Raw genomic sequence first — 26,108 nt, 5'->3', positions numbered from 1 at the left:
CTTTTTCTCAGCAGCTGCAAACTGAAGGAGAGAATGATTCACTCAGACACCATTGTGATAAACAGATGGAATTAAAGAGTGAAATTCAGCCTTTGACACCGCTTTAAATGTGAGAGAAAGCTTTAATTGAAGTCACAAGGAGCCAAACCCAAAGCACTTTCCCAACCTCTCATCCGTTTGGCAGCAGAAGCTCCCCTTTGTGTTTTCCCATGCACAGGGCTAATGTAATCCCAAAACCAAGCACATTCCACGCTTCACTCAGTGTGGTTTTCTTTCTGCCATTCCCTCTCTCCTTTCTTACCATAGGGGTCGAGACACACATATGCAAGGCCACAGACACATACTATCTTATAGTGTACACACACAATTACACACTCACAAAGAAAGAAAGAAAAACCATCACATGCCTCCAAGTGCTGACAGCTATTCACACCCACACAGAAATACACATGCAGAGGGCATGGAGATACATAAAGGAAATTTTTATTTTTTATTTTTTTGTCTTGTTTTGTTATTTGTTTGTTTTTTGTTTATCCGAGAGCTGGAATGGTGAATCATAAGAATGACTAAAGTACAGTTTTATTTGTACAATACACTTTGGCTGATAAAAATTCTGTCTTTATATCTCAGTTGTTGATGTTTCCAAGAGGAGTCGAAACGCCCACTGCAAGCTGCATCATGTGGCTTATTTTCCATGGAAATAAACATCACTCATTATCTATCATTGTCTGACAAGAAAATGGTGTTTTGGCTCCACTGAAATAGTGAAACAACAAACTTGTAACTTACTCATCCACTAGTACTGGATAAATTCCCAGGTAGCTGCAAAACTGGCTCAATGTGACGGGTAGTTGGCTAATCAGGGGTGTTAGAGACCATCCTCATTAAAAAACAGCAGCAGTCGTTTGCTCAAACTGCATTTACTGTAGCAAAAGAAGAGATAATGTGACACTGTTACAGCAAAACCTCTTAAGGTGGAAGCGTGGATGGATGGCTGGGTTAACAAGGCGTGTGACTGTGACACGTGTGCACAGTTCATGGCCCATCTGGCACCGACAGTCAACGCCGGTTTCTCGTAACCGTGACGGCGATGGTTTCCTCACCATAACGGAATCGTTTCATTTGCTTAACCTTATCCAGACCATATCCACAGAGCAGGCATGCATAGTTTCTGGAACAGTCATAGGGTCTAGATCCTGCCAAGGATGACTTTGTCACTGAGGTATGAAGATTTTTTTTTTTAATTACGTTGCAGCCAAAGTTGAATTTAAAAGTGGGTATTCTAAAGGTGCTCGGTTTTCATTTAGCAGCACCCAGTTTTAAGTCTTTTTTTTTTTTTTAATCTCATTGTTCTGTTTAGATGTGTACTATATTTATCAACAACCATGCCTGGCACAGAAAAAGGATGGTTAGTGAATTAATAAATGGCTTCACAGTCTGGTTTTGTAATTGTCACATTCAGCAATAAAAAAAAAACGAAAAAAAATGAAACAAATTATTTTAGTCAGATCCTGACAACGTGATTTACATCATGTGTGCCCTCATCCTTTCTTTGAACATTGAAATGTTCTGTTCATAAAATCCTTCAAATCTACCAGATCTTAAAATTTCCCTCCCTAATAAAAGCTGTGATCAAAGCTAAACCAGCGTATTTCTTTCAGCAGTGGGACTATAAACAGATCTATAATGAATCTTAAGATAATCATGATTTACTGCTCATGTGTGTTTGCGTCATACTACATCTGGGGGGGGGGATGGATGACATAAACATTAATTGGCCAGTTCAGTTTTATGTCTTTAATGTCCATCATTAAGAAGTGGTGAAAACCAAAACCCATCCACACATTGAGCTGTGACGATACATAACATCAAACACTTTAAGTTAATCTTTTCCGTATTTAGTACCAAAAGTTTTTGGCTAACCAACGAGCTACAAATGAATTTGTGTATTCCATTACTGTGTTACATTGGTGTACTGTAATACTATAATTGCTTCCTTCCTTAGCTAGATATGTCTCCTGTCTGTTTTTATAAGGCTTATGTAGGAAGGTTATACTTTACTATACTTTTTTTTTTTTTTTTTTTTTGGTCAATGTTTGCTGTATGTTGCTTAGAACACCATAATGCTGCTATCTCTTCCAGGGCTCTCTAAAATGATAATAACAATAAAAACTATTACAAGCATGTGTTTTTGGGTTTTTATTATAATTATACCAGGTGGCAAGATTGTAACAGTGCAATCGTGTGGTTTATAGTCCTAAAGTTATTTAGATAGAGAGATGGATATAATCTTATCAACATGTAATGTTCTTGACAGACAAGAACATAATATAACATATTGTTCCATTATGTACAACAAATACCTGACACATGGATACACGTTGAGCCTGCACTAATAAATTTGTAAAACATGGAAGGTTGTGGAGATGACTTATTTAAATGGTCCCTCCTCCTTCACAGGAGAACGTCCTCTCTGTTGCACGATAAGCCTCCATCCTGGGACATATTGGTTTAATCTGACTGACAGCCAGGAGGCAGTAATAACCATCCATAATCTAAATGGGAAGCAGCCAACCTGCCCAGCACAGGGCTGATATGACCTCAAGGTGTTCAGCTGAGATAGAGGGGCTGGAGTGCAGGACGAACAGGTACAAAACCCATACGAAACACACCTACAGTACGTGCAAACACGCACGTCTACACACAGGGAGGAGGATACACAGGCGTATATAAAACCATATAGATTCACATGTAACATGACAGACAAATGTGTTCATGCAATCTTTCCTTTCAGTTACCAGTAGCAGCAGTCTTACCTTAATCACTTTGTTTGGAGAAAGGACTTAAACAAGTGGGTCCACATCAGAAATAAAGTTTATGTCAATATACATGACAACAAAATGCTATTTTATTTACAAAGGTTTAGTTTTGTCAGTCACAAAGAGCTGAAAATGGTGTGCATATCAATCCAATTAACTATAAATGGTAAATTAAATTAGGTTAAATTAATAAATGAATGCCAATGTATATAACTCAGAGCTTATTCATTCAGTTTTACAATGTTGAGTAGAGGCACTTGTTGAGGTTGAGGCCACACAGACTAAATAGTGAACTGGTCATACTGCCGGTATGATGCCTAAGAGAAAATTTGTTAAATGGCTTGTCACGGCAGTGAACACTACCAGCTGAAAGAGCTGGAACTAAGAAGAAATGGTGGGATACCAGAACTGATGACAAAGTGCAATGCTCCATCCCTTTAATAAAATTGCATCTTCAGCGGTGTTGTTTGTGGGTTGGAGGGTGACACAGAGCTGCAATTCATTTTCCCTGTGCATCAAACACAAGAATCAACTAGTTCCAATTTAGATAAACAGTGCCTGACTCACTGTGAAGCTCAGGAGGGATATTCAGGAAACTGAAAAAGACATTAATACCTGAGGCAGCCTCCATGTAATATATAGTTATGTACTGTAGTTACTATATAGGGCGAGTTTTTTTCTCAGCCAAACTTTCTGATATCAATTTCAATTTACAACAAAACTCAACTAGAACATCAGTAATATCAGAACCTATAGAGCCCCACCCTTGGTGGAAACCTAATGACATGTCACATCTGCACCGAGATTTCTGTTAATGCATCACTCATGATTTATAGAGCTGATGGCAGATGTGATAAATTTGTATGAGGTGCCGAGGAGAAAGTGACACACTTGAAGTAAATGGGAAGGTGAAATGCATTTGGATCACTTCTGATAAACCATGTGATCACAGTTTCACAAGATGACAGACACTTAGAAATGAAATTACAGAAGGTGACAGAGAGAGAGAGGAAAAGAGAGAAAGAGAGAGGAAAACCTAATCACAAAAACTAAAGTACGTTCAGTACTATATTGTAATGCCATTCTATTAGTTAATCAGTAACAACTTACATGAGAGGCATTCTGTTCTATTTTCTGTAAGACTTTCACAATAAAGTGCTTTGTCTGCTCTGGTTGTGTTCAGTCTCTTTAATGTGGCAATCTTAAATTTTAACAAGTGAAAGCTCAGCCCTACTTAAATTCTTGACAGCTGCGAGTGTCACAGCAAATAATGTAAGAGTAAATGATTTTTCCAACAGTGAATACAGACAACAAAATGTCTACTTTTCTCCCAACATCCCTTGTTGAGATCACAAAAGATTTTTTCTGGATACTTGTTACCTGCCTAAAATGCCAGAATGATTGGAAGGCTGAGTGATGAGATAGGGTGAACAATGAGAAGAACAAAGTTAGTATAGTCAGAGTTTTATAAAATGTCTGTGGGTGTGTGATTAACATTGTGCTTTATTTGTCAATTTTCATAAAAGAGATAAATATATAGAATTTTAAGACATAGTCCATTAGGTTTAACGTGATGAGGTAAATACATTTGGATCGCTTTGAGTGGGACGAGGTCGCATGAAATATTTTATGTACTTTTTCCACTGCTGTTTCCTTAGCATTAGTATTAACCCTGTAACCCTGTAAGGCTTTCACAATGAAGACAAAGTATTGTTTTGATGTATCAACACTTGATTGGGTGCAAGGTCAACACAATGATTGCAATTATTGCAATTATGATAGCAGTCCATTACAGAGTTGTGGGTGCCAGCGTCTGTTCATAACATATTATGTTGCCTTTGATGACACTGACCTGGTGGTTGTTTTGTACACTGGAAAGGCTGCAGAGGAACTTTTTGTTTTGAATTCTCTGTTTTAATGTTTAGTTATTTATAGGATCAGGCTTTTTGCTGCTCATTAGGAGGCGTATACTGTATGACCTGTTGCCCACAGTGTTTTCAGATGAAGACAATACACCATCTAGTAAAATGTTTTTAAGATGTATTTACCAAATAGTCTAAGACAGCAGGTTATATTGTAAGTGCTAATGACACAATCACAGACATCAGACAGATAAATAATTGTCCTATTAAAGTAGAGTAGTTTTTTAAAAAAAATTTTTTAACAAACTGGTTAAATTATGTGCCTGAAAAATATCCAAAAATGTAGTTGCTAGCCGCAGTAAACTTCTTTGTTTTGATCATATTTCCCAGAATTAGTGATTGGTTGGCATTTACGAACTGAGATCCCTCCAATATTAGCTGGCATGGCATGATGGCTTTGTAAAGCTTATCACTCTTACCTTCACGGCCAGTCAGCCCATGACAAAGTCAAAACCAATCCGGGTTATGGATTGTATTCCCATTTAGCAGTGTAGCATCAAGAGTGACAGTTGGCTGTCAGTGCTAATGCTGGCAGCCCAGACACCACTCTCTGGGGCTGACAAATCCTGTTTGTGTCTGTCAAGTGTCTCTTGTTATGAATCTCAAGCAGAGAAACTTTTGTTGAAGTTTTCATGTATCTCTCCAGCATTTGGCAGTGAGTACGAGAGATGAGCTGTTTTAATCAGGATAAAGTAGCTTGAAAAACACTGAATCCAATAAATTATCACAAGAACCAGTTTAATTTGCCACAGGACTGCATTTAATTACTATGTGATTCAAGTCACAGTTTAAAATGTTCCATGTGTTTTCAGCCATAAATGAGCAGTATTAATTATCACTATCAAGTTGCAGGCAGCTGCAGAATAAGAATGACATAAACTGTAATAGTCTCGCTGAAATTGTAAATCTCAGTAAGGATTATTATTAATATAAGTGACACAATTCAGCAAAACAGCATTTACAAGTTTTCATGCCACTAATATTAGATTGCCAGAATACTTGGAGAAGTAGACTAAGACTGTTGAAACTGTGTGAACAATGTTTGTTTGTTTGTTCAAAGACAGTTACAGTTGGTCCAACTGGCAATAAATACTGTCAGAATTCATATTGTCTCCTTTTTTGCTTTTTCTGACAAAAAATAAATAAATAAAGAACGACTGAACTGGTTTATCGCAAATGATGATTTAGTTAGCTGTAGTGTAGCACATATGGCAATCTGTGTACATGTGCTACATTAGCACTACAGATATTACCTTTCCTTGTATCCCCCAACCCACACACACACACACACACACACACATGCGTGCTCTCTCTCACTCTCCAACCTCCAGCAGATGCTCAATGCACATCTATCTCCCACATAACATCACCCTTAAAAGTGCGCGTTCCATCATAGCAGTGCTTATTACCATTAAATAAATCATCTTGCTGTGGAGTGGGAGGCTAACAGTGAAATGACTCACAAACACAATCCCAACAATGATTAGAGAGGCATTGTTGATGTTGTTCCAACTAATGACAAGGAAGTGCAGCAGCACATCCCTTTTTATCAAGTGGAGTGGTAAACCCCATCTCTCTGTACGTAAATAACCCATCCATCCTCATTTTACTTTTTTGTCAGTGGAGCAAGAGTGCAGGGTAAAGTCCTCCATTAACGATTGGCTCTCGACATGTGAAAAAATAAATAAATAAATAAATACACCACACTCCAAACTGAGATCAAGGATTTTTTTTCCTTACAACACATCAGATTTGTGGCTGCTTTACAAGTTATTTCAATCTCTTTTTAAAGTATTTAATAATACATGAAATAATGAATATTGTGAAAAAAACACAGCTGTACAATATGAAAAAAAAAAAGAGTTGCAATGCTCCTGAAAGATACCACAGACTGTGGTACCTGTCAGCAACATATAATAGTTTTGCTTTAGAGCTGTATTTCCTAATGCCGTGGTGAAAACAGTGCCAAAACAGTTTATAATAGGATTAAAGACATGATGGATGATATGTGTTTCAAAAACCTGATATTAGTTTATTAAATTTTAAAATTGGCTGCAGTAGAGTCAGCCTCATAATGTGCACTTCATACTGGAGGAAATGTTACATAACACCAAATCCCTGTAGTTTCTGTAGCGCTGCAAACAGTAAATACAACTTTATTAATCAATTAGGCATGTTTTAAATAAAACAAACATGAAGAAAGGAGTTCTCTCTTTACAGGAAAATGCATTTGCCCACAGTAATATATCAAATTATATACTTAAATATATGACACTGTAATACTTATCTCTCTTATTCACATGTGTTTTTGGTTGTTAACATGCTAGTTTCATTAGCAGGTAAATCAAAAACTAAAACCTTTGTGATGTGCATACTGTATTATTCTTTCACAACATCAACATGAATTTAACTCAGATATGGGCTAAAACAAGGCAGTGATCTTAGAGAAATGTTCTGTGCCTGAGTCAAATAAAAGAAACCACACAACTGTTTAAAATCCATAACATCAAAGACGATATACTGTATGTGATTGCTTGTGAATGGGACGCTCAGTCAAGTAGAGCATCAAATTGCTATTCCAAGCATAACAAAGAAAAATGCATTGGCTCAGACTATCTACAAGGAAGTGTTTTTGTAATGTGGTCAATATAGACTGCAGACATATCCAAGGCCCGATTCATATGGTGTTTTTTCGACACACAATCAATGTGTTTTTTCCAAGTATGCTCCTCAGTGTCAGTGCGCAAAACCAAATGTCATATGTTCTCAATAGTGCTGTGGTCAGTATGGATTGCCAATACCCTATAGGAGGCTACCTCAGGAATACAGAAGTAGACAAAATTTACAATTTACCAACAAGTGCCGATAAAATGAAATCCCTGATGCTGTTAACTGAAATTCTGAGATTTGACAGATCCCTCAGCAACAAATCAAAACCTCAGAGATCCAGTCTGATAATAAAAATATTTATAGATTAATTGTTGCTGTTCTTCCACAAATAATTCCAAACTGAATGACGGTTGCTGCTCTTTTTAATGAGCAACAACCAGATGTCTTGGGAAAGAGGCTGCTATGCATGGCAGTGCATGTGCAAGTGTTCAGCAGGGAGATGGTCTTTCTAAAGCATGTTTTCTACATCCTGTCTTTGCTTCACGTTCTACATGAAGCAAAACTGATCTTGTAGCTCACAAGTCTATAGTTTATAAATAATATATAAATTACTTAAGCCTGGCACTTTACTGTGATGGACAGGGTGATCTGGGTGAGACTTGCTGAATTGAACATATTGTGTTTCATGTATTTTGAAGATTAAAAGACACACACCTAAACAGTAAAAAGACCATTATTGAGGCTATTACAAAAAAAAGTTGTTTCAATATGCAAACCCACAAACTGAAATACTGGGGTTTTGATCTGACCTTATGTATATACAAATTCCAGTTTGTGGACTTACATACATCAGGGCGAAGGTAATCATGACAGCATTTTAATTTTGTTGTGAACTATTCCTTTAAAATGGTGGCCGTCTCTGGCTTTTAAAACAGTCAATGAAATATAAAGAAAAAACAGTGTCTATACACAGAGAAGGTAGGAGCACTCAGGAAGAATCTACATTTATTAGATCATATTCAAATGAATAATGCAGAGGGGGATTATAACTGCAACAATGCCAAGGAGAAGAAAAATGGAGGAGGGGTGTATAGAAGAAGGAAGGGAGGAAGAGGAAACAGCAGACTACAGCAGCACAACTCCAAGATATTAAGAAAGAGACGGCCACCATTTTAAAGGAATAGTTCACAACAAAATAAAAATGCTGTCATAATTACCTTCACCCTTATGTATGTAAGTCCGTTTCTGCCCAAGTGTGTACGACCAGTAAACAAAAGCAAATAAGCTTCTGAGCGCTAGAGCACGCTGACATTATGCCCATTATGCAGTACAAGCTGTTTCAAAAAATGTTATGGTAATTTTCCGCCCCTTTTGGATCACAAACAACAGTTTAATTATCTGAGGGGAAACTCTAAAGGTCAACTCCTATTGTCTCAGAAAAAAAGATCTACATACAGATTCAACTGACATAATGAGGATTTCCATTTTTCATTCTTAGGTCACCAGTAAAACAGCAACATTTTATCACCTGTAAACACATATGATATTACACCAAACATCCTCCAGCTTTATAACTTGTTGCACAGAAAGTTGTAGTCATGGGTTTTTGGATTCACTGAATGCAAATACCTACAGGAGCTGCCATTTGTTTTAAAGGATTTAATTCTCACTTTGATATTTGACACTTCACAGTATCATGCACAACACTAAAAAGATTGAACAAAATTATGTTCTCATTCTATTTCTTTCATCAATATAGACTGTAATAACAGTGATGGTATGGGTCAAAGCTTTTTGATTTCTTAAGTGCACCTCAGATATTTTAGTTGAGAGAAAACCATCGGATGTTAAAGTTTTTTGTCAGCGAAGGATTTTGCAAAGGAGGTGTTTAAAGTCATCATGTACTCTGTAATACGCAGCCCTGCTATATATTCAACTGAAGAGCCTCTGAAAACAAAGGAATTGTTCATGCAGAGATTTAGCTAAATCACATGTTCAGTAGAAGGAAAAAGGAAAGGAAATCCCATAACTGTAATTCGGCATAACTGACTTGATTAGTATCAGAAAAGCTGATACTGTTCATGGAGAGGCTGGAAAGAGTGCTCGAGGAATGGGGCTTAAAAATATGATGATCACAGTTTCTCAACCCCCCAAAAAAAAAAAAAAAAAATACATGTGTATTTATATTTTTATTATACATATCCAATTTCTGTAATCCAAGAGAATAGTGGAAATTAAATACGCCATCAGTCAACATCAAGTGATCACTTCTTTCATTGCATGCTTCATTGTTCACCAAATGAAAAAGAATCCCAACTTGAAAGCATAAACTGCATCTTTGTTTCCTTGCCAAGTGTGCATCTGAAGTGTAATTTGTTCACATCAAAGAAGAGAAAACCCTGACTCATTCCAGTGTATTCCACATTGTTAGTGTGGAAAGAGAGGCGGGGTGAAACTCTCACTCCTCCTAATTGGATGTAATAGCTGGAGGGAATAAGCTCGCTTTGGCCTCAGGGAGGGGAAAGCAAGGAGACAGGAAAGATGTTTAGAGAGGGCTGAAAATGCTAAACATCCATGGAAGAGTAGAAAGACAGACAGTGTGGTCGTAGTTAGCCAGACACATACGCAGTCTGTTGTTCAGAAACAGCTCTATAAAGACACACACACATAAAAAAAAAAAATGGCCATGCAGAGTTGTGGAATGCAGAGATTTGAGAAGCACATCAAACAGCTGAAATGGGTATTGATAACGGAGAGCATACTGGCAGCTAAACCTGTGAAAGCTTTTGGGAGGACCTGGTCCAGAAAGAAGAGATCTAGGTCTCTCGCTGCAGGGACATTTGAAGATGAAAGAAACCTTAGCTCCTATGAAGTCAGTCAATTGCTGAGGGCGGTCCTTTAAACTCCCCCTCCCTCACTGAGTTAAAACACATTTCTACAGCTAGTGGAACTGAGGCAGGATGGCCCAGTATTAGTGTTTAGAGACGTAAAAAAAAACAGTGATTTTCTTATTTCAAACAGATCGAAATCTATTTACAAAGGAAATTTCACACTGAAGTAATTTCATTGCAGTGGAATTCATTGCGATCAGTCATTTTGATCGTGGCTGACAGAACCAATCTGTGCTGAGCTTTTGTGTAGAGAGATCGTTTTTGTCAATTTTGACATGCAAATTCAAAATGCTGACCGGTTGCAAACTATCTTCACAGTGCCAACCTTTGAGGGACCGGAGACCAGAGAGTCCAAGATGAAAGGAACATCTAACCCTGCAATGATGGGAATATAAAAAGCTCCTTAAAAGAAATATGGCACAGTTTGTAGTCAGTCACAAGACAGGAGTGTTCCCTTGGCCCAGTTAGCTTATCTTAGCACAAAGGCTGTGTGGGGGGGTTATGTGCTACATTAAACAACACATTTGCCATTTTTAGACTTCGGTTTTTGCATTAATTTAATCATACATACACATATTTATTAGTGAGCTTTAAAAGGTGCCAGTATACTGACTACCTTTGGACAAAGCCAGGCTAGCTGTTTTCCCCCCGTTTCTGGTCTTCATGCAAAGCTAAGCTGACCAAGTTAATGTAATTCATCTGTTGTTGGGCATGAAACAAACTTTTGTTTCAACTCCATTACTGGTCCCACCACCATACAATATGATGTAAGCTCTGGGCAAGCTTAACTAAAACCTCTGGCTGTCATGGCCCATAATCAGCACTTATAATCAGTATGCTGTGGTTGAGCTTTGGTCACTGTGAGGTTATAGGCTTCACCCAAAGTAATCTTCACCTCAAAGACTTGCACACACAAAGTCCTCTCTTTGGAGTCCTTGTCATAAAAACAACTTCTGTTGCCACAAAAGCCCAACCATAGCACTCAAAGGAGTGGAGAGCTTTCTTCCCAGCCAGAGGTATCCTTCCTTCTGGGTAAGCTCAAATCACTTTCTCTGAGAAATGCTTTTAATCGCTTAAGACCACCTCCATTGCTCCTGTGACTTCATACTTGGAGTAAACTAAATTTACTTTTCAGACAGTCTGTGCTGAGATATATTCCCATGGGAGTCCTAAAGTCCAGATAAGACCACCAAGGCAACAGTGCATGGTGTGGTTAGGACCTAAACTGTGCTCAGAGTGAAAAAAGAAAAAAAAAACTGAGTGGCTTGAAGGGAGGGGTTAAATAAATACAAAACAAAAAGAAAAGGGAAATATGCCCATCTAGCTCCTTTCTTTTCTTTAGTGTAAAGGTCTCCATCCTTGTTAGGAATAAGCTGGTCCCCCATTCTGCCCTCTATTGCTCTCATTACTGTGCATCCTGCCTCAGCCATCTCTAAGTCGTGCAGAGGAGCATAGAGGGCTTTTGTCTGAGGATAAGATCGATACTTCTCCTCATTATGGGCCAGGGGAAGCAATAATGCACTCAGCCCAGGGCCTGGAGGGTTCACAGGATTTTGCAGCAACCTGGGACCAAGGACTCTCACTTTCCTGAGGTGAAACCATCACCCATGTAGAGTATGAACCATGAAGTCACAATGGAATAAAAATGTGCAATGGTTCCAAAACTATGGCGACATTTTGGATGAGCACATTTTAATATATAAAAATATATATCAAGGATTATATTAACTCACAAAAGTTGATTAAAGGGGATATTACACCCTGCTGCCGCTATTAATTATGATAAAACTCAATCAGATGTAGTAGCAAGACCTAATATTAATGCCACAGGGTTAATTATTCACTGTGTCCATTATGCCCCTTTCATGAATGCCTAATACATCTAGTAGTTAAAAATTGTATCGGCTAACTTTGGCACCCAAACTCCACAGGGAAAAGCACAATAAAAAGTACCTGAACATTTTTTCTTTCATATACAACATCCTGCCAAGACACTGCAGGCTCAGTAAAATTTACTACCATCTGAGTCTCTGACCACAACACCAAGTTGAGGCATAAGCTGGCTCACCTTTGACCATCCTTAGTAAAGCCATTTACTTTATGTGACAGCCTCAGCAGGTAACTGATAAAAACTGCTCAGGAGCAAGTTAACTGCTGGGGCAGTATTTCTTCTACATTTACTATCCCTTCAGGCCTATAGCATAGAGGATTTAATGAGGATTCTGCCACTGTTTATATTGTTGCATGTGTATGTGATGTAAGCTTTTAAAGTGTGGCTAGGAATGATAGATATAATAATATTAATAATAGACAGACAATATATCCCAACCTATTAGGTAAGTATATAAAAAGTATTAAAAAAGAAATGTTTAAAACATAAACATGTTTTTAAATTCTTATTTTTACACTAATTGCTCACTTTAAAGCCAACAATAGAAACATAATCAGATCAATCCTAATCTTAACCAAAAACAAATAGCCAAAATAAATAGTGTCTGAACCTCTGCTCTGTTGTAAGTCACAGCCTGCAAGAGAAAAATAGCATCAAGGCCATTTGATGGATGGTGTTAATTAATTCATAAGGTTCATAAACATCCCATTTCAGGTTCTTGCTCATTAAGAGCCAGCAAAGCTCATTTGGTTTAATAAACATTTTACAGGATTTGCAATATTATTTTCAATATTCCAAATACATGAGGAGAGTAATGTCATTTTGGTAACGTAGTGACAATCAGTTTTAAATGGTTGTATTTACCACTGTCACTATCACTGGCTGTGATGTTTGCAAAACAGTTTTTTGTACTGTTATCATTATTTACATGTACAGTAGGTATATGTCAGTATACCAAATGATAAACATGAATTTATGTGTGTGTAGGTGTATACATATATATATATATATATATATATATGTATATATATATATATATATATATATATATATATATATATATATGACACATGTACATGCCAATGCAAAACTGGGTTCAACAAATCATATATTCAGCCTAAATAATGGGCATATGCACAAAATGTTTAACCTCCTGTTTATAATAGTGTTTGTGCTTTCTTCCACAGTGACAAGCACTGTTGAATCTTGCACCATCCATCTAAAAAATCTTTTAACATTTTATATCCCCTGTTAAAAAAAAATTAATAAATAAACTGCCTTTCTGAAGAAACACAATTCAGGTCAGAAGGAACTGGTAATTATCAAATTCTCTCAGTAGCTCTGCTTGAGTGGGAGCTATGATTGACACCTTCTTCCTCTGAACATCCACTGGGCAGCTGATGATACAGCTTGTGGCTCAGCTCATGTCTGTGACATGCCTCCCTCTGTTTTCTCTGGCCCCTCCCCACCACATCCCTCTGCATGCTCATTACAGATGCCCTAGTTTGCTCGTGAGCCAGGAGAGCCTTGCTAGCCTCATTACAAACTTGGACACCTCCCATCTTTTGTATCTTTTTTTCCCAGACAAGATCTCCCACATTCATGCTTGTAACCCAGAAGTAGTATAAAGGGATTCATCAAACATGTATAAAGAAGTGGAGCTCACATCTCATCTGAATCTGCACGTTGAAGAGGAAGGTGTCTGTGATGCAAAGTGCCACAGGAGATTAATGGGTGAGGAAAGAAAAAATGGGCAAAGGGAAAATGCATTTTAGTCGAAAACTGTGTCACTAATTCACTGGATTAATGCATATTCAGCAGCACATGAAGGCATTTCTGTGACCCTGTTTGTTAAATGTTTACCTCATTAGCTCTCTTGTTGTCAGGATGTTTTCCATGTGGCATTTTGGATGAAAGGGAAATTATGCCACACAAATACACTGTGACTGAGCAACCCTCAGATTCAGATTTCACAAAAGATACACTGGTACAGAAAATTCAAATGTTTAGTCTTTTTGCCATATTTTTGCAAGTGTGTGGAAGAGACAGGGAGACACTGATAACTTCAAAGAATAAAATCACAAGTTTGATAAATCCAGGAAAGGATTACATCGAATATTTTCTCATTTTTGTTTCTTGATCATTACATTGAAGGAAACATTTGCAGAAAATACGCTTGTATGCTTTCTTGTCATGAGTTACAACAGAAGATCAATGACACTCTCATGCCTCAGACTGCAGAGAAATTTCTGGGTGAGCCTCGTCTTTCTAACCAATCAGAGAAGTCCATAGTCAGGGGCGGGAGCTCAGGCTGTCAGTCAATACATGGATGTACTTGTGGTTACTTCTCCTCTTGCACCAAGGGTTCAAGCTAGTATTAGCTTTCAAGTCTGAAAGATGTCAGAATGTGCATATCACAGCTTTAAATGTGCTTCATCACAGCTACCAGCCCAGTTAGTTTAAAGCACATTGGTTTTACCAAACCCATAAAACTAAAAGACACTGCACCAGTTCTCACTGTCTCACTATATGGCAGGTCTTTCACATGCTACTAGTATTTGTTTAAGGTTGTACAACAGGGAAAAATGTTAAAGTGCTGCATAGCACTATGTTAGAAGAACATAAAGAAGTAGTTACAAAATATCTTCTGATCCTTGTTCCACTCTATGTCTACTATGCTCCACGCCCGCTGGCTTAAGCTGTGCAATGTGTGTACTGAAAAGGGCAGGTTTTGACAAATTGAATTTTTTCATCCCGCTTACCCCTTGGTCAGTGAATTTCATGCAGCAGGCACTACTTACTCAGAAAGCCTCATTGCTGAGCAAGACAGGCTCAGTGGACAGTGGCTTTATCAGTGATAATGTACAGTCATGGGTGATTACTGAACATTAATGTATTATACTGCAGCTACTTCACAATGATTATTTTGAGTCTGTTTAAATAACCTCTCAGTTAATTTCAGTGGTAGAAGCAAAATTGACCCGGAGAACACAAATAAAATATCATTCATTACATCTTTTCACACATAGTGGCAATGAAGAACTGACGGACCAGCATGGCACTGCAAAATAAGCACATACTGCACAATTCAACACAGGAGTCCGATACACAGTGAGGGGACAACCTTTCCAATAGTTTAATTCATAACATCAAACCAAATCTTCGCACAGCTGCAGCAGCCAGCATGGTCTGATGTGTTATAATTATAACTATTACAATTTGTGTGTGTGTGTGTGTGTGTGTTTGTGAAAGAGAGAGAGAGACAGAAAGAGTGTGAGATATCCCACAAAGATTCCTCTTCAATGCGCTGAACCCTGTTAAAAATACACTGATTGTGATTTAAACTTCTGAACTTCCACAGCTGCTAATTTAACTTGTCACACTCTTCATAGCTTTACAGATTTACAAGTACAGCATTCACAGTCTACTTCAGCATGATTTTGCCTGTATCTGCAGTGGAGGACACCTGCAGAGCTGAGCTGAGGCAGGTTAGGAAAGATCACATGGTAAATATTTCATATACCTCAAACAGTGGTGAATAATAGAGACTGTCAACTACCAGGTTTAGAAGCAAAAAAAGAAGTACGACAAGTTGAGCACGGTGAAAGATATCAGTAGAATTAGTGTGGATGTACAACATGGAAGTTAAACAAAATGTGAGCAATATTTTTTTTATAATACTCGCAAATAAGTGGTTGATAAGGTCTGTGTAGTTTTTCAGTTCATGGATCCTTTTCACCTTCATGTGACAGTAAATGTCAAGTAGGTACTAAGACTGACACAACCAGTGGTGGTGAGAATGTGCCCATCTTTAAGTGTGCTGCTCCTTGGACAGACAATGTGGTAGGGTGTACCGTAACTCATGCCCAATGCATGCTGGGGCTGGCTCCAGCCCCCTGTGATCCTGAACAAGACAGGTGGATATGTATTGGAAACTGTTGGATGGATGGATGTTGGTGTCATGGAGTGATGACTTTAATGAGACAAACAATTATCCGTATAATCACACATGCAGCATGCTGCAAGCATTGCAGACTAGCAGTGTTGTTTCACCACTGTGTCTGCTTTTTCTTGTGGGCTTTGCTGTCCATAAGAGGACTCTTCCAGTAAATACACAAAACAATTATTAGTTAAATTGCTGATAAATGTTTACCCACAGACATTGTTATCTTTTAATAGAGTAATATAATAGGATCTTATTAGCCCTTATGTTCGTTTTTCATTATAATAAACCCTCCACATGTTTTCAATGATGTTCCTGTAAACAGGCAGTGACATAACCTGGCTACAAAAACAATCAGCCTGTTCTTGGTTTTGTTAATGAACTACAGAAAAGAAGTTTCACAAGCAGAATACTGTCCAGTGTTCCCTGCTTTCTGTGCTAATCTAGGGCTTCCCTGTCACTTGTTGTGGCAGCCCCAGACTCGGAGGAGCTTGACGTCAAATATTCCAGTTTTCTGGAGTTTCGGTCAGCCTATGATTACCCTTACACCCCTAACAAGAGAATTTGGAGATAAAGTGTCATCTGATCATCAGTATTATACCTGTACCTAACAATAACTAAAATGGTGCAACTTGTAGCAACCCTTGCCCTTTTTATAAGTGACAATGGACCATGATTACACAGCAGAGAAGATGATCCTTTTTTCAGTTTTCTAATGGGCTATACTTTGAAGTTTGAAGGTGAGTGGTTGCTGTTCAGTGAACTTCACATTAAAGGGGATTTTCACTCTGGCTCTCAGCCCTCTCTTTCTCTCCCTCCCTCTCTGTCCCCCTGTCTGGTACTACCCATCCCAAGGGTAATCTAAAACATCTGGACGGGTGATATTCCACTTTAAAAAATTGCTCTTCAGTTCTCAATGGATGGCGTATATTTTATGCCATCACCTCAAATAACCCTTTTGAAAAGTACTTGGCAAAAGTCCAGCGTAGTTTGCTTATATTTGAATTGAGGCACAGGCTCTCAGTAGAAATTGGGTGCGTACAGATTGATGATATCAAAGAAAATATCAAGAACTTACTATTTCTTTCAACTGATATACTCCTTGTTCATAATCAGTCACTCATCAAACACCTCCTTGTGGGCATTCAGCACAATTTAGCATAAAAGCAGGCAGGCTGACAAGATAAATAAAGGGATGTTGTTTTGTTTTTTGGCAAATGAGTGAAGTATAACTGCACATTCACGCTGCGCAAAAGAGCCAGAATTGCTGCCTAGACTTAGTGTGATGACATTTCTGGGTTACCTCTCCAAGCATCAAGCACACAAACCCATACATTTGTGCAAACACAAACACAGTAAAGCACACAGCACACTCAATACAAAACCAAATATATGTTAAAATGCCGTAAACTAAAGATCTAAAGAGTCTTGAAATGAGAAGTGAAGTGCACAAAGAAATCCTCAGATCAGGCATGTGTCTACCACTGTACATCTCACCAGAGAGAGAGAGAGGAGAATGACAGAAATAATCAGAACAACAAATGGATGGAGAGAGAGCAGTAACAGACGGCAGGCACCTGATGCCATAAACTTTTGAATTTGACTATTAATTGTCAACATTGACATTTTTAATTAATTCAGATGAACACGCATCTCTTTTTTTTTTTTTTGTTACTGCAGCATCATTTACTGCACATTCATGCAAAAAATGAAAAGTGTTAATGATTCAATTTAACTTTACAACCCTGGTAAGTGGACTGTTAGATAGGGCTCATGATTTAAGTATGTCTCTAGAATAGGAATGAGTAGCCCACATCTCCTTAGGGCTTGGTGGAAGTACGAACTTGGGCCACCTGCACCCATCTGATCTCAAATAAGTGGAATGTATTGAAAATGCATTTGTGTTAAGAGCCCAATGGCAACACTTTATCAGACCAAAGCAAAGCTCATTGCTGTAACTCAGTCTTATTTTCGCTAAAGCAGGCTCAGCTTTAGTCCACAACAACTAAAGCATGCTTGTCCAATAAAATACAGAGCAATATAATAAATACAAACAGAAACGTTGCAAGAAATTGATAAATTACCCACAAAATCTCCACCCATTATAAAGTTAAAGTCTAAATGGCCTACACACACAAGCACGTGCTCAAAGACTAAACATAAAAGAGACTTTATATCCTCACAGAGAGCAGATATTAAACTGCAAAAATGTGTCAGGAGCTGGCTTTTTGTGTAAAGATAAAACATTTAAAGATTCAAAGGTCTGTGTATCGTTCATCTGCCCATGTTCAGGCTTTAAACTTTGAAAAACGACATTTGAATTTTAATCTCACTGTCTTAAAGCTTCGGTCTCACAATAAAGATTAAAAGAGCTGGACCTGCTCACAGGTCCTCAGATTTACAAGCTACTGCGGTTCCACACCTAATCCAAAATAATTTATTCTGTTCATTGATCTGCTGTGGAAAGGTGGACTCTTTCACTCATGGTCAACAGAGACAATGAATGGCTGATGCTGCTCTGACAAGTTCCTGACAAGATGGGTGGGTCCAGAGCGCTCAGTTGCCACTCCCACTAAAATACAAAAATTGTGCTTGGCTCGCATGAGGAATGCATTGAAATCCACCCTAATGCTTGTCATTCCTGTCTCCTGACTCCCTTCCTAAGCACACACACACAAACATGTACAAGCCTAGGAAATGTATTAACAGGTTGACTCACATTACAGCCAGGTCTTTAGAAAAACAAAAGAATGAAAGAAGCAAAACAGATTTATTTGCATGATAAATTACAAGGCCCTATTGCTCCCGCTGACTGCAGGGTTGAACTTGAGGTGCTTTATCGTTTGTTTGCAGTAAAAATACTTATGGAGCTCATACTTTAGCTAAGTTGTACCTGATATTGAAAACTTATACGGATATAAGCATTTTGCAAAGTCTAGATTGACTGATATCAGACTCTTCTCCATCAAGCTGCAATGTTTTACTCTGATTGTTTTACTCTGATTCCCAAATTAAGTAATAAGTAATAATAAGTAATAGTAAGTAATAAGTAATAATAATAAGTAATTTGGGCTCCTTCATAATAATTAGACTCTGTGAGCTAACAAGAAAAGAGAATGATAAAACGTGTGCTTTCCCATCATATGTACAAACAAAAGAAACACAGTGAGAATTGCTGGACTATTAGTCAATTATTTGGGCTGTATTTCTCAGATTAAGAGCTCTAATCTTATTCTAGCTAAAAAAAAAAAAAAAAAGATGACTAATGGTTTTTCTAACGCAATTAGCAGAATGCACTCTGACCAGAAGCTACAGTAAAAACATACACTGTAGTACTTATTGCAATAAGCATTATGAAGGTAATGCACTGTTGACACTGTAACTGAACATTAGCCCAAGTTTGTGTTCATATTTAAAATCATTTGAGTCTAATGAGTATCTACTCTGCCCTCTGTATAAAGCAACAGCACACAGTGATAAATGCATATAATTATATTATATGCATTATATATTATTATTATATATATATTATTTCTGCCACATTTCCCAGGTGTAGCCAGAAGCACATGTGATGCTCATAGCTTAAACTGCAAGTTGAATAACTGTGTAATCATTACCTTTGACTTTCGGATATCAAGATGAATTTCAAAGCATGCTGTTCAACGCCTGAAAATGAATTCCCCCCCCAAAAAATTTCAACACCGTAATAAGGTCAGTTTGTCCAGACTCATACCACTGTCTCAGCATATTATGCAACTGTTATCCGGGCCAAGTTTCTGAACGTGTGTGGGTAACACTTTACTGTAGGATGCTGGGTAATACACATTTCTGATGTTCAGCATGAAGCTTACGTACTAAGCCACAGTTCTACCACATGCCACCATATTGGAAGTAAGGTTAGCTACTGTTTGGTAATATCAAATAGTGCTGTACTCTAGTATATATAATACTGAAACAGTTTAAAATGTACTTGCTGCATATTGCATAATGTTAAAAATGTGCCATCTACTTTAATTTAAATGTGTCTGTCTGGATGGCTTTTCTTGTTCCATAGTATTTCTTTGAAAAAGACCTGAATCAAGAAAGTAATGAGCCTCAGCAAACTCCTGAACAACCCGAAATAATATGTTACAAGACATCACACAACTTCATTTTCTGCTATTCTGTTTTTGCCACACACGCACTGTGGGCCCGTTTGAGCCTCCCAAAGTTGAGTCATTAATCGTGACCCAGTGGGATTACTTAAAACCAGCATGCAGTCCTCTGAATGTTCAAAATATGAAAGGATGGGCTGCTGCACGTTCTCAGCTGAAAAAGTGAAGTACACTCTGCATGAACTGACACTACAAACGAAACATTCATATGATGTTTTTCTTTTTCAGAAGGCTCTCTCTGCTCCTTCTTTTTATTGTTTTGGTTTTTTTTTCCTGGCACAGTCACGGTCTGAATTTTTTGACACTGGCTTTAATAGAATGCTAAGAAGATCACTGCTTTAAGCCAGCCTTCCTTCATAAAGTTACATGCTGCTTTTAGTAAACCATAGACCTTTAACATGGCTGAGAAAATTCGGAATCAATGTTTCCAGAGTTTTGTAAATAGAAACATCGGATATTGATTTAAGGATTAGCGAAAAAAAACAGGCAAAGCCTTGTGTGAGAGAGGCTATTTTTACTGCTGATCAGTCTTTGTGTTCTGTGTGATGTCTTTAAACACTGTTCCTTATCACTCTCTGATGTACAAACGTAGGATTGATGAGCCTGAAGTCACCCAGAAAATGTAGAACTTGGCCTAAAGCAAAGCGCCCTGCCAACACCAACACTTTAGTTAAGTAAGACACTTATGACTCCACAACTACATAGATATAACAACTGTGACACATTTATTTTGTTTCTATCTGAAAGCTTATGAGTGTGTGTTAGCCCAAACAACTTATTTTACCACTGTGCTGCCCATCCTCATTTCAGGGCTATATTAAAGTTCCTTGGTAAGCACTTACTCAGCGTGTGTCCTTGCAACCTCCATAAACGTCCCTCTAGTGCCCTCCCAATAAGTCAAGCATGAAATGTAGGCAGGACAACAGAGGCCCGACTACAGCAAAGACAAATAGCACTGTATCCATTAACTTGTCAGAATAGGAGACAAATTAACTCTCCTTCAAGTATTAATGGGATTAAGGAGCGTCTGAGCTGACAATGAATAGCGCAATCAAGTTCCGCAAACACGGGAAATATAAAGACAGTAGCCAATGTCAGCACAGCAGCAGGAGTACTGACTCCTATGTTTTGATTTCCCATGTTGAATTTCCTTATGCGTGGGTTATCATCCATTGAGTTGCTTTCATTCCATTGGTTATCATAACTGTTTATCTGACACAGGTGTGACCTTTCTTCTCCACTGATTGAAGACTGTGCCATTCAAAACTGAAGTGAAGGGCACTGTAGAGGTAGTTTGCTAGCCATTGTTATTAAAAGTCACCTGTACATCAACCGTAACCTTCAGTGGCCACTGAATGTAATGAGCTTTTAGATAGATTGCCTTCATCTGAATCTGCATACATTCGAGGAGAACATCTATCTCCAGTTGTTTGAAAACCAAAGCTCGAGGGCCTTTTTAGACTTGTGTAGAAAATGCCAGTACTAGGGCTGCAATTACATAATTTTAATTATCTATTATTTGACCAATTATTTTTTCATATGTTTTGTCTATAAAACATCAGCAAATAGTGAACGGTATCTGCTATAATTTCCAAAACACATTTGAGAAGCTTTAACCAGTGAATAATTGGAATTTTTGCTTTCAAAATTAGAAAAATCAAGTGTCAAAATAGTTGTTGATTACTTTTGTTGTTTAACTAATACTAACTAATTATTCACCTAATCCCTGCAGTAATTTGTTTACAAATCAGAGGTTATATATCTGTAGTGATCATTACATCAAATAATTCATTACAATTATAGTCCATTGTGCATAAATGTTAGTAAGATGGTGTGTCTGAAATTGTAAATGAATTAGTCTTTACTGTGTCTTAGGTGTTCCATGGCGCCATGACGTCGTGAGCGGTATCAGGTTACATCCAGCCTACATTTGCATCCCTCTCATTTCCAGCCAGGTCTATTGTTTGTCCAAAAGCACCAGATGCCATTCCTGCTAGCAGGGAATTAGCCTTCTGTCAGTCTGTCCCTCAAGTTTTAAACCAACAAATCTACAGTCTGTGAGCATGATGAGCAGCTGATCAAGTCCATCTGAAGCCACAATCATTCTAGGAATCACAAAGTTCCTACGCCAGTTTTGTGTTTGACAAACTTCTCCAACTGTGTTAGGCCAGCGAAATCTTCAAAATCAGCAAAATGAACAGTGACCAATGATATTAACACTAATCATGATTCACCAATAGCAGACAATCACATCGCCTCTCCAGATGGCTGTCCATTTGCCTAAAAGGTTCGAATTGCGCAGCCATTATAACAAGACTGAGACTAAAATTAAGATGCATAAAATTCATTAAAACAGACTCTCTAAACAAGGACAAAAGCTTCTTACATTTCCATACAGAGGGGCCCATGAGCCCGGTCTTGTGCTTTGTCCAGGCAGACAGGCTGGATCCCAAACAATGTGTGAGCGTCAGCACCAGTAACCAACCAGAGGAAGTGATGTATTGCACACTGACTCGGAACAATGCAGTCTGTTTTACCTGAAGGCGAATGTTTCTACCCCATCAATTTGTTTCAGTGGACAGAGGCGCCCCGTGACACCCTCAATAGAGTGTTTGTTAGTAGCTGTCTCTGAAGACATCTGATGAGCTCGGAGAGGCAACCCAGAAAAGGGAAGTAGAAATGTAGCTTTTGTGGAATTCAAAAACATTTCTAATCATCACAATACATTCTTCATCTCTCTTTTTTTTATGGCAGGGAGTTTGAATGCTTTGGAGCCATTTTCAGCTTGACTGTGGGATGTTCTTGTTTTGTTTTTTTTTTTGTTTTTTTTCGTTTTTTTCTCCAGAAATCCCAGAGTCAGACTGATGAAGCTGTTAACGTTGCTAAAATAGCCACCAGGATGACCACAATCACTAAAGGCATGCTCACATACAGATCAAATACTGTTAACCCCTCCATCTTCTCCTCGAACCAGCTCCTCACTGTGATAGGGTTACAGCTGTACTCAGTTTGGAAACAGACAAAATCCTTTTTACAATACCACAAATTTAACTGGTATATGATTAATTGGGGGACGAGTTCAGGGTGTATTTTTAACTCACTGAGCCTTGAAACAAGTCGACCCACAGCACCACAGCTCCCTGCGTTTTCTCTGCATTCATTATGCCAGCCTACTGGGGAGTATTATGTCTTGTATGACTCTGAGTTGACACTGCAAGGCTTAAGGAGCCTCAGAAACTCTGCTTAAGGCACACTCCTGGTTTAGAGACTGAGGTCTGGCTGGCATGTGTGACTCCTGAGGCAGGCATGCTACTAAATGAATAGAGACAGGGAGGATGGCATGACCCACTTCAAGGGCTACACTGCCTTCCCTACACGATTCCCACAGGTACCATTCATGAAAAATATACAGTGGCCAGAAGCTTAAATACCTCTATCACCAGACAAATGGAAGGGAAAAAAGGGGGGGGGGGGTCATTTGAATGCTGATTCATTTGATCAGGTGAAGCTACGAGCTTTCAACAGTCTCCTCTCCACATAAAGCTGCTTGACAGTTTCTGGAAAGACTACATTTGACTTGCAATGCGCAATTAACCTTCTCCGATGTCATCCTAGTCAATAATGTTGCCGCCGCGATGCAACTAATACAGGAGGCACTCTAGCGTATCTCCTCTTGGCGATAGCATCTGGGTCTATCTGAAGCCCACTTTTGCGTAATTCGGTTTGTTAAGAGGGAGAACTGGCATTCTTTCTTTCTTAATAGAGCGGAGCCATACCTGGACGCACAGCTTCATTTTCTCTATCCTGTGGAAGCCTCGGAGAGGAGCAAAGCAAACAGCCGAAGATTATCACTGTGAGGGCGCACAAAATACTGGGGCAGTGCACATTTCCACCTTAAATGTGCGCGTCTGATGCTCGGATTGACCCCCCCCCCCCACCCACCCCTTTACCACAGAGAAATTACGCACGGAAAAAAAAACAAACAAAAAAAAAAACACTGAAATATCATTTTGATCGATTCAAACAAGTGTCAGTTAAACACAACAAATTAACTAACGAGTCGTGCGCATATCGCAAGCCGTAGTTTCCTGTTGCCAAAACGTGCTGACAGACTGCTATAGGCTAATCCGCGAAAAACCCAGGCTCTCCACAGAAGCACATTGATAATCTATTCCTGGATCACTTTCAGTATGTGAAGATGCCCCGATCGCTATGGATCAGTTTGTGGTACAACTCTCCCGCTAAGGGGGTAATCATAAAAAATGTTTTGACAGCCAGTCACTTTTCCACTCACCTTTCACATGCTGCGGGACAGCGGCGCTCACACACAGGGCGATGGAAAGGAGTAGCGGTCCCATCCTCTCTCACAATGAACAGGTCCGACTTCCAAGGTTACGGAGATGTGGTTAAAAAAAAAAAAAAAAAAAAAACAATTCGCGGAGCAATGGCCAAAAGTTCTCCCTCCTTCGCTCTTGCTGGGCTGCAGGGTTGACCCGGGAGCTGTTATATGTCCTCTCAGGTAAAGTCCACCTCTTTGATAAAGTCGGCAGAGAGACGCACTCGCCTCCTGGATGTTGTCGCGCAGGAACAAGTGAACTGTCTCTCTCTCTCTCTCTCTCTCTCTCTCTCTCTCTCTCTCTCTCTCTCTCTCTCTCTGCTGCTGCTGCTTTCCCCGCTCCTACCGCAGTGGTGCGATGTAGTGATGGGAGCGACGTGTGAGCTCAGAGCTCCCGGACAACCACCGTGAAGCCTCCCGGAGTTAGAAAAGCCTGTACTTCCTGCCTGGGCTTCCAAAATAAAACCTGTGAATTAATCAGTTTTAATTCCAAATACGCCACATTTGATTCTGATTTTGGTATTTTATGGTGGTATAATCTTACTTTATTTTCCGTATAGACTTTTTCATGTGCACACATTGCAATGCCATGTCCGTGGAGGCGTGGATGGTTTAAGTTGAGACTGAAAAATAAATAAATAAATAACCACAACAACAACAATAATAATAATAATAATAATAATAATAATAAACATGGCTATGTTTCGTTTTAGTTTTGAAACTACAATTTCCTCACATTCCGGTTAGGCTGTTAGGCGGTTAGGTCGTGGAGTGACACGGCTTCCAGGACAGTTTTACCGGGGGATTCGCGCTTCACCCTCGGTCACAGTAAACCGACTGGAGGCTGTCTCGGTGGTGGAGACAACTCCTCCTCTTCCTCTCTCCTCCTCCTCCTGAAGAGCACATCCAAAAACCCCTGCCGGGTTGGGACTTTGAATTGTGTATAATCAGCCACTTCAGCCTTTCCTTAACCTCTTTTTTTCATTCCCTATTGCATCCTCTTCAAGCCTTAGGAAATGTGATGCTGGCTGATGAATTTAGCTGTTTCAAGTACCCTTTCTCTGGAAAGGCTTGTTGAGTTTTAAAGTGCGGGCCCTGAACCAGCATCCCCATCCCAGAGATAACATTTTGCAATTCTGTAATGTCAATAAGATCTTAAGTAAAATTCAGCTGTTGCTTGATTAAAGCCAGCCCTACAAATTCCTTGTGAGCTATAGGTTTTCTGTGGACGTCCTGCATAGGCTACATCATCTCATCATAACATTAAATCTCCTTGTTTTTTGTGTTTGTCTGTCTGTTTGTAACAGCGGTGGGGTGCGATGGTCAACATGTTGAGTACTCAATAGGGATGTCACAATTCCACGATTCTCAATACCAGATTTGTTACCACAGTAAAAAACAGAAAACAACAGTGGATGCTGCACACACGGTATGTGTATGCAAGTGGTAGCTTAAACTGACTAACAAAGTGACAGACCCATGATGTGAAAATATTAATTTCAAAAGTCAGTGTTATGTTTTGACAGACTGAACAGTAATGAC

At 38.8% G+C, this 26,108-nt stretch overlaps 1 protein-coding gene across 2 annotated transcripts in view; it reads right to left on the bottom strand.

Moving 5' to 3' along the window:
• Positions 1-25,374, bottom strand: part of edil3a (EGF-like repeats and discoidin I-like domains 3a) — a 109,181-nt gene extending 83,807 nt beyond the window's left edge. Inside the window, exons 1-3 of one of the 2 annotated variants that reach the window (XM_071482708.1) lie at positions 25,303-25,374; positions 25,111-25,189; positions 24,525-25,032 (exon numbers count right to left, since the gene is read on the bottom strand). In XM_071482708.1, coding sequence (XP_071338809.1) covers positions 24,525-24,588 — 64 coding nt within the window. In that variant the 5' untranslated portion in view covers positions 24,589-25,032; positions 25,111-25,189; positions 25,303-25,374. The remainder of the gene's footprint in view (positions 1-24,524; positions 25,033-25,110; positions 25,190-25,302) is intronic. The other variant, XM_071482707.1, reaches the window with a different exon arrangement.
• Positions 25,375-26,108: the final 734 nt, after the last annotated feature.

Source organism: Trachinotus anak, unplaced genomic scaffold (assembly GCF_046630095.1).
Source record: "Trachinotus anak isolate AG129_WGS33_773 ecotype Australia unplaced genomic scaffold, CSIRO_AGI_Tana_v1 ptg000008l, whole genome shotgun sequence".
Classification (NCBI taxonomy): Eukaryota; Metazoa; Chordata; class Actinopteri; order Carangiformes; family Carangidae; genus Trachinotus; species Trachinotus anak.
Note: the sequence above shows the minus strand (reverse complement) of the source record. Positions and strands in the feature narration are given on the sequence as shown.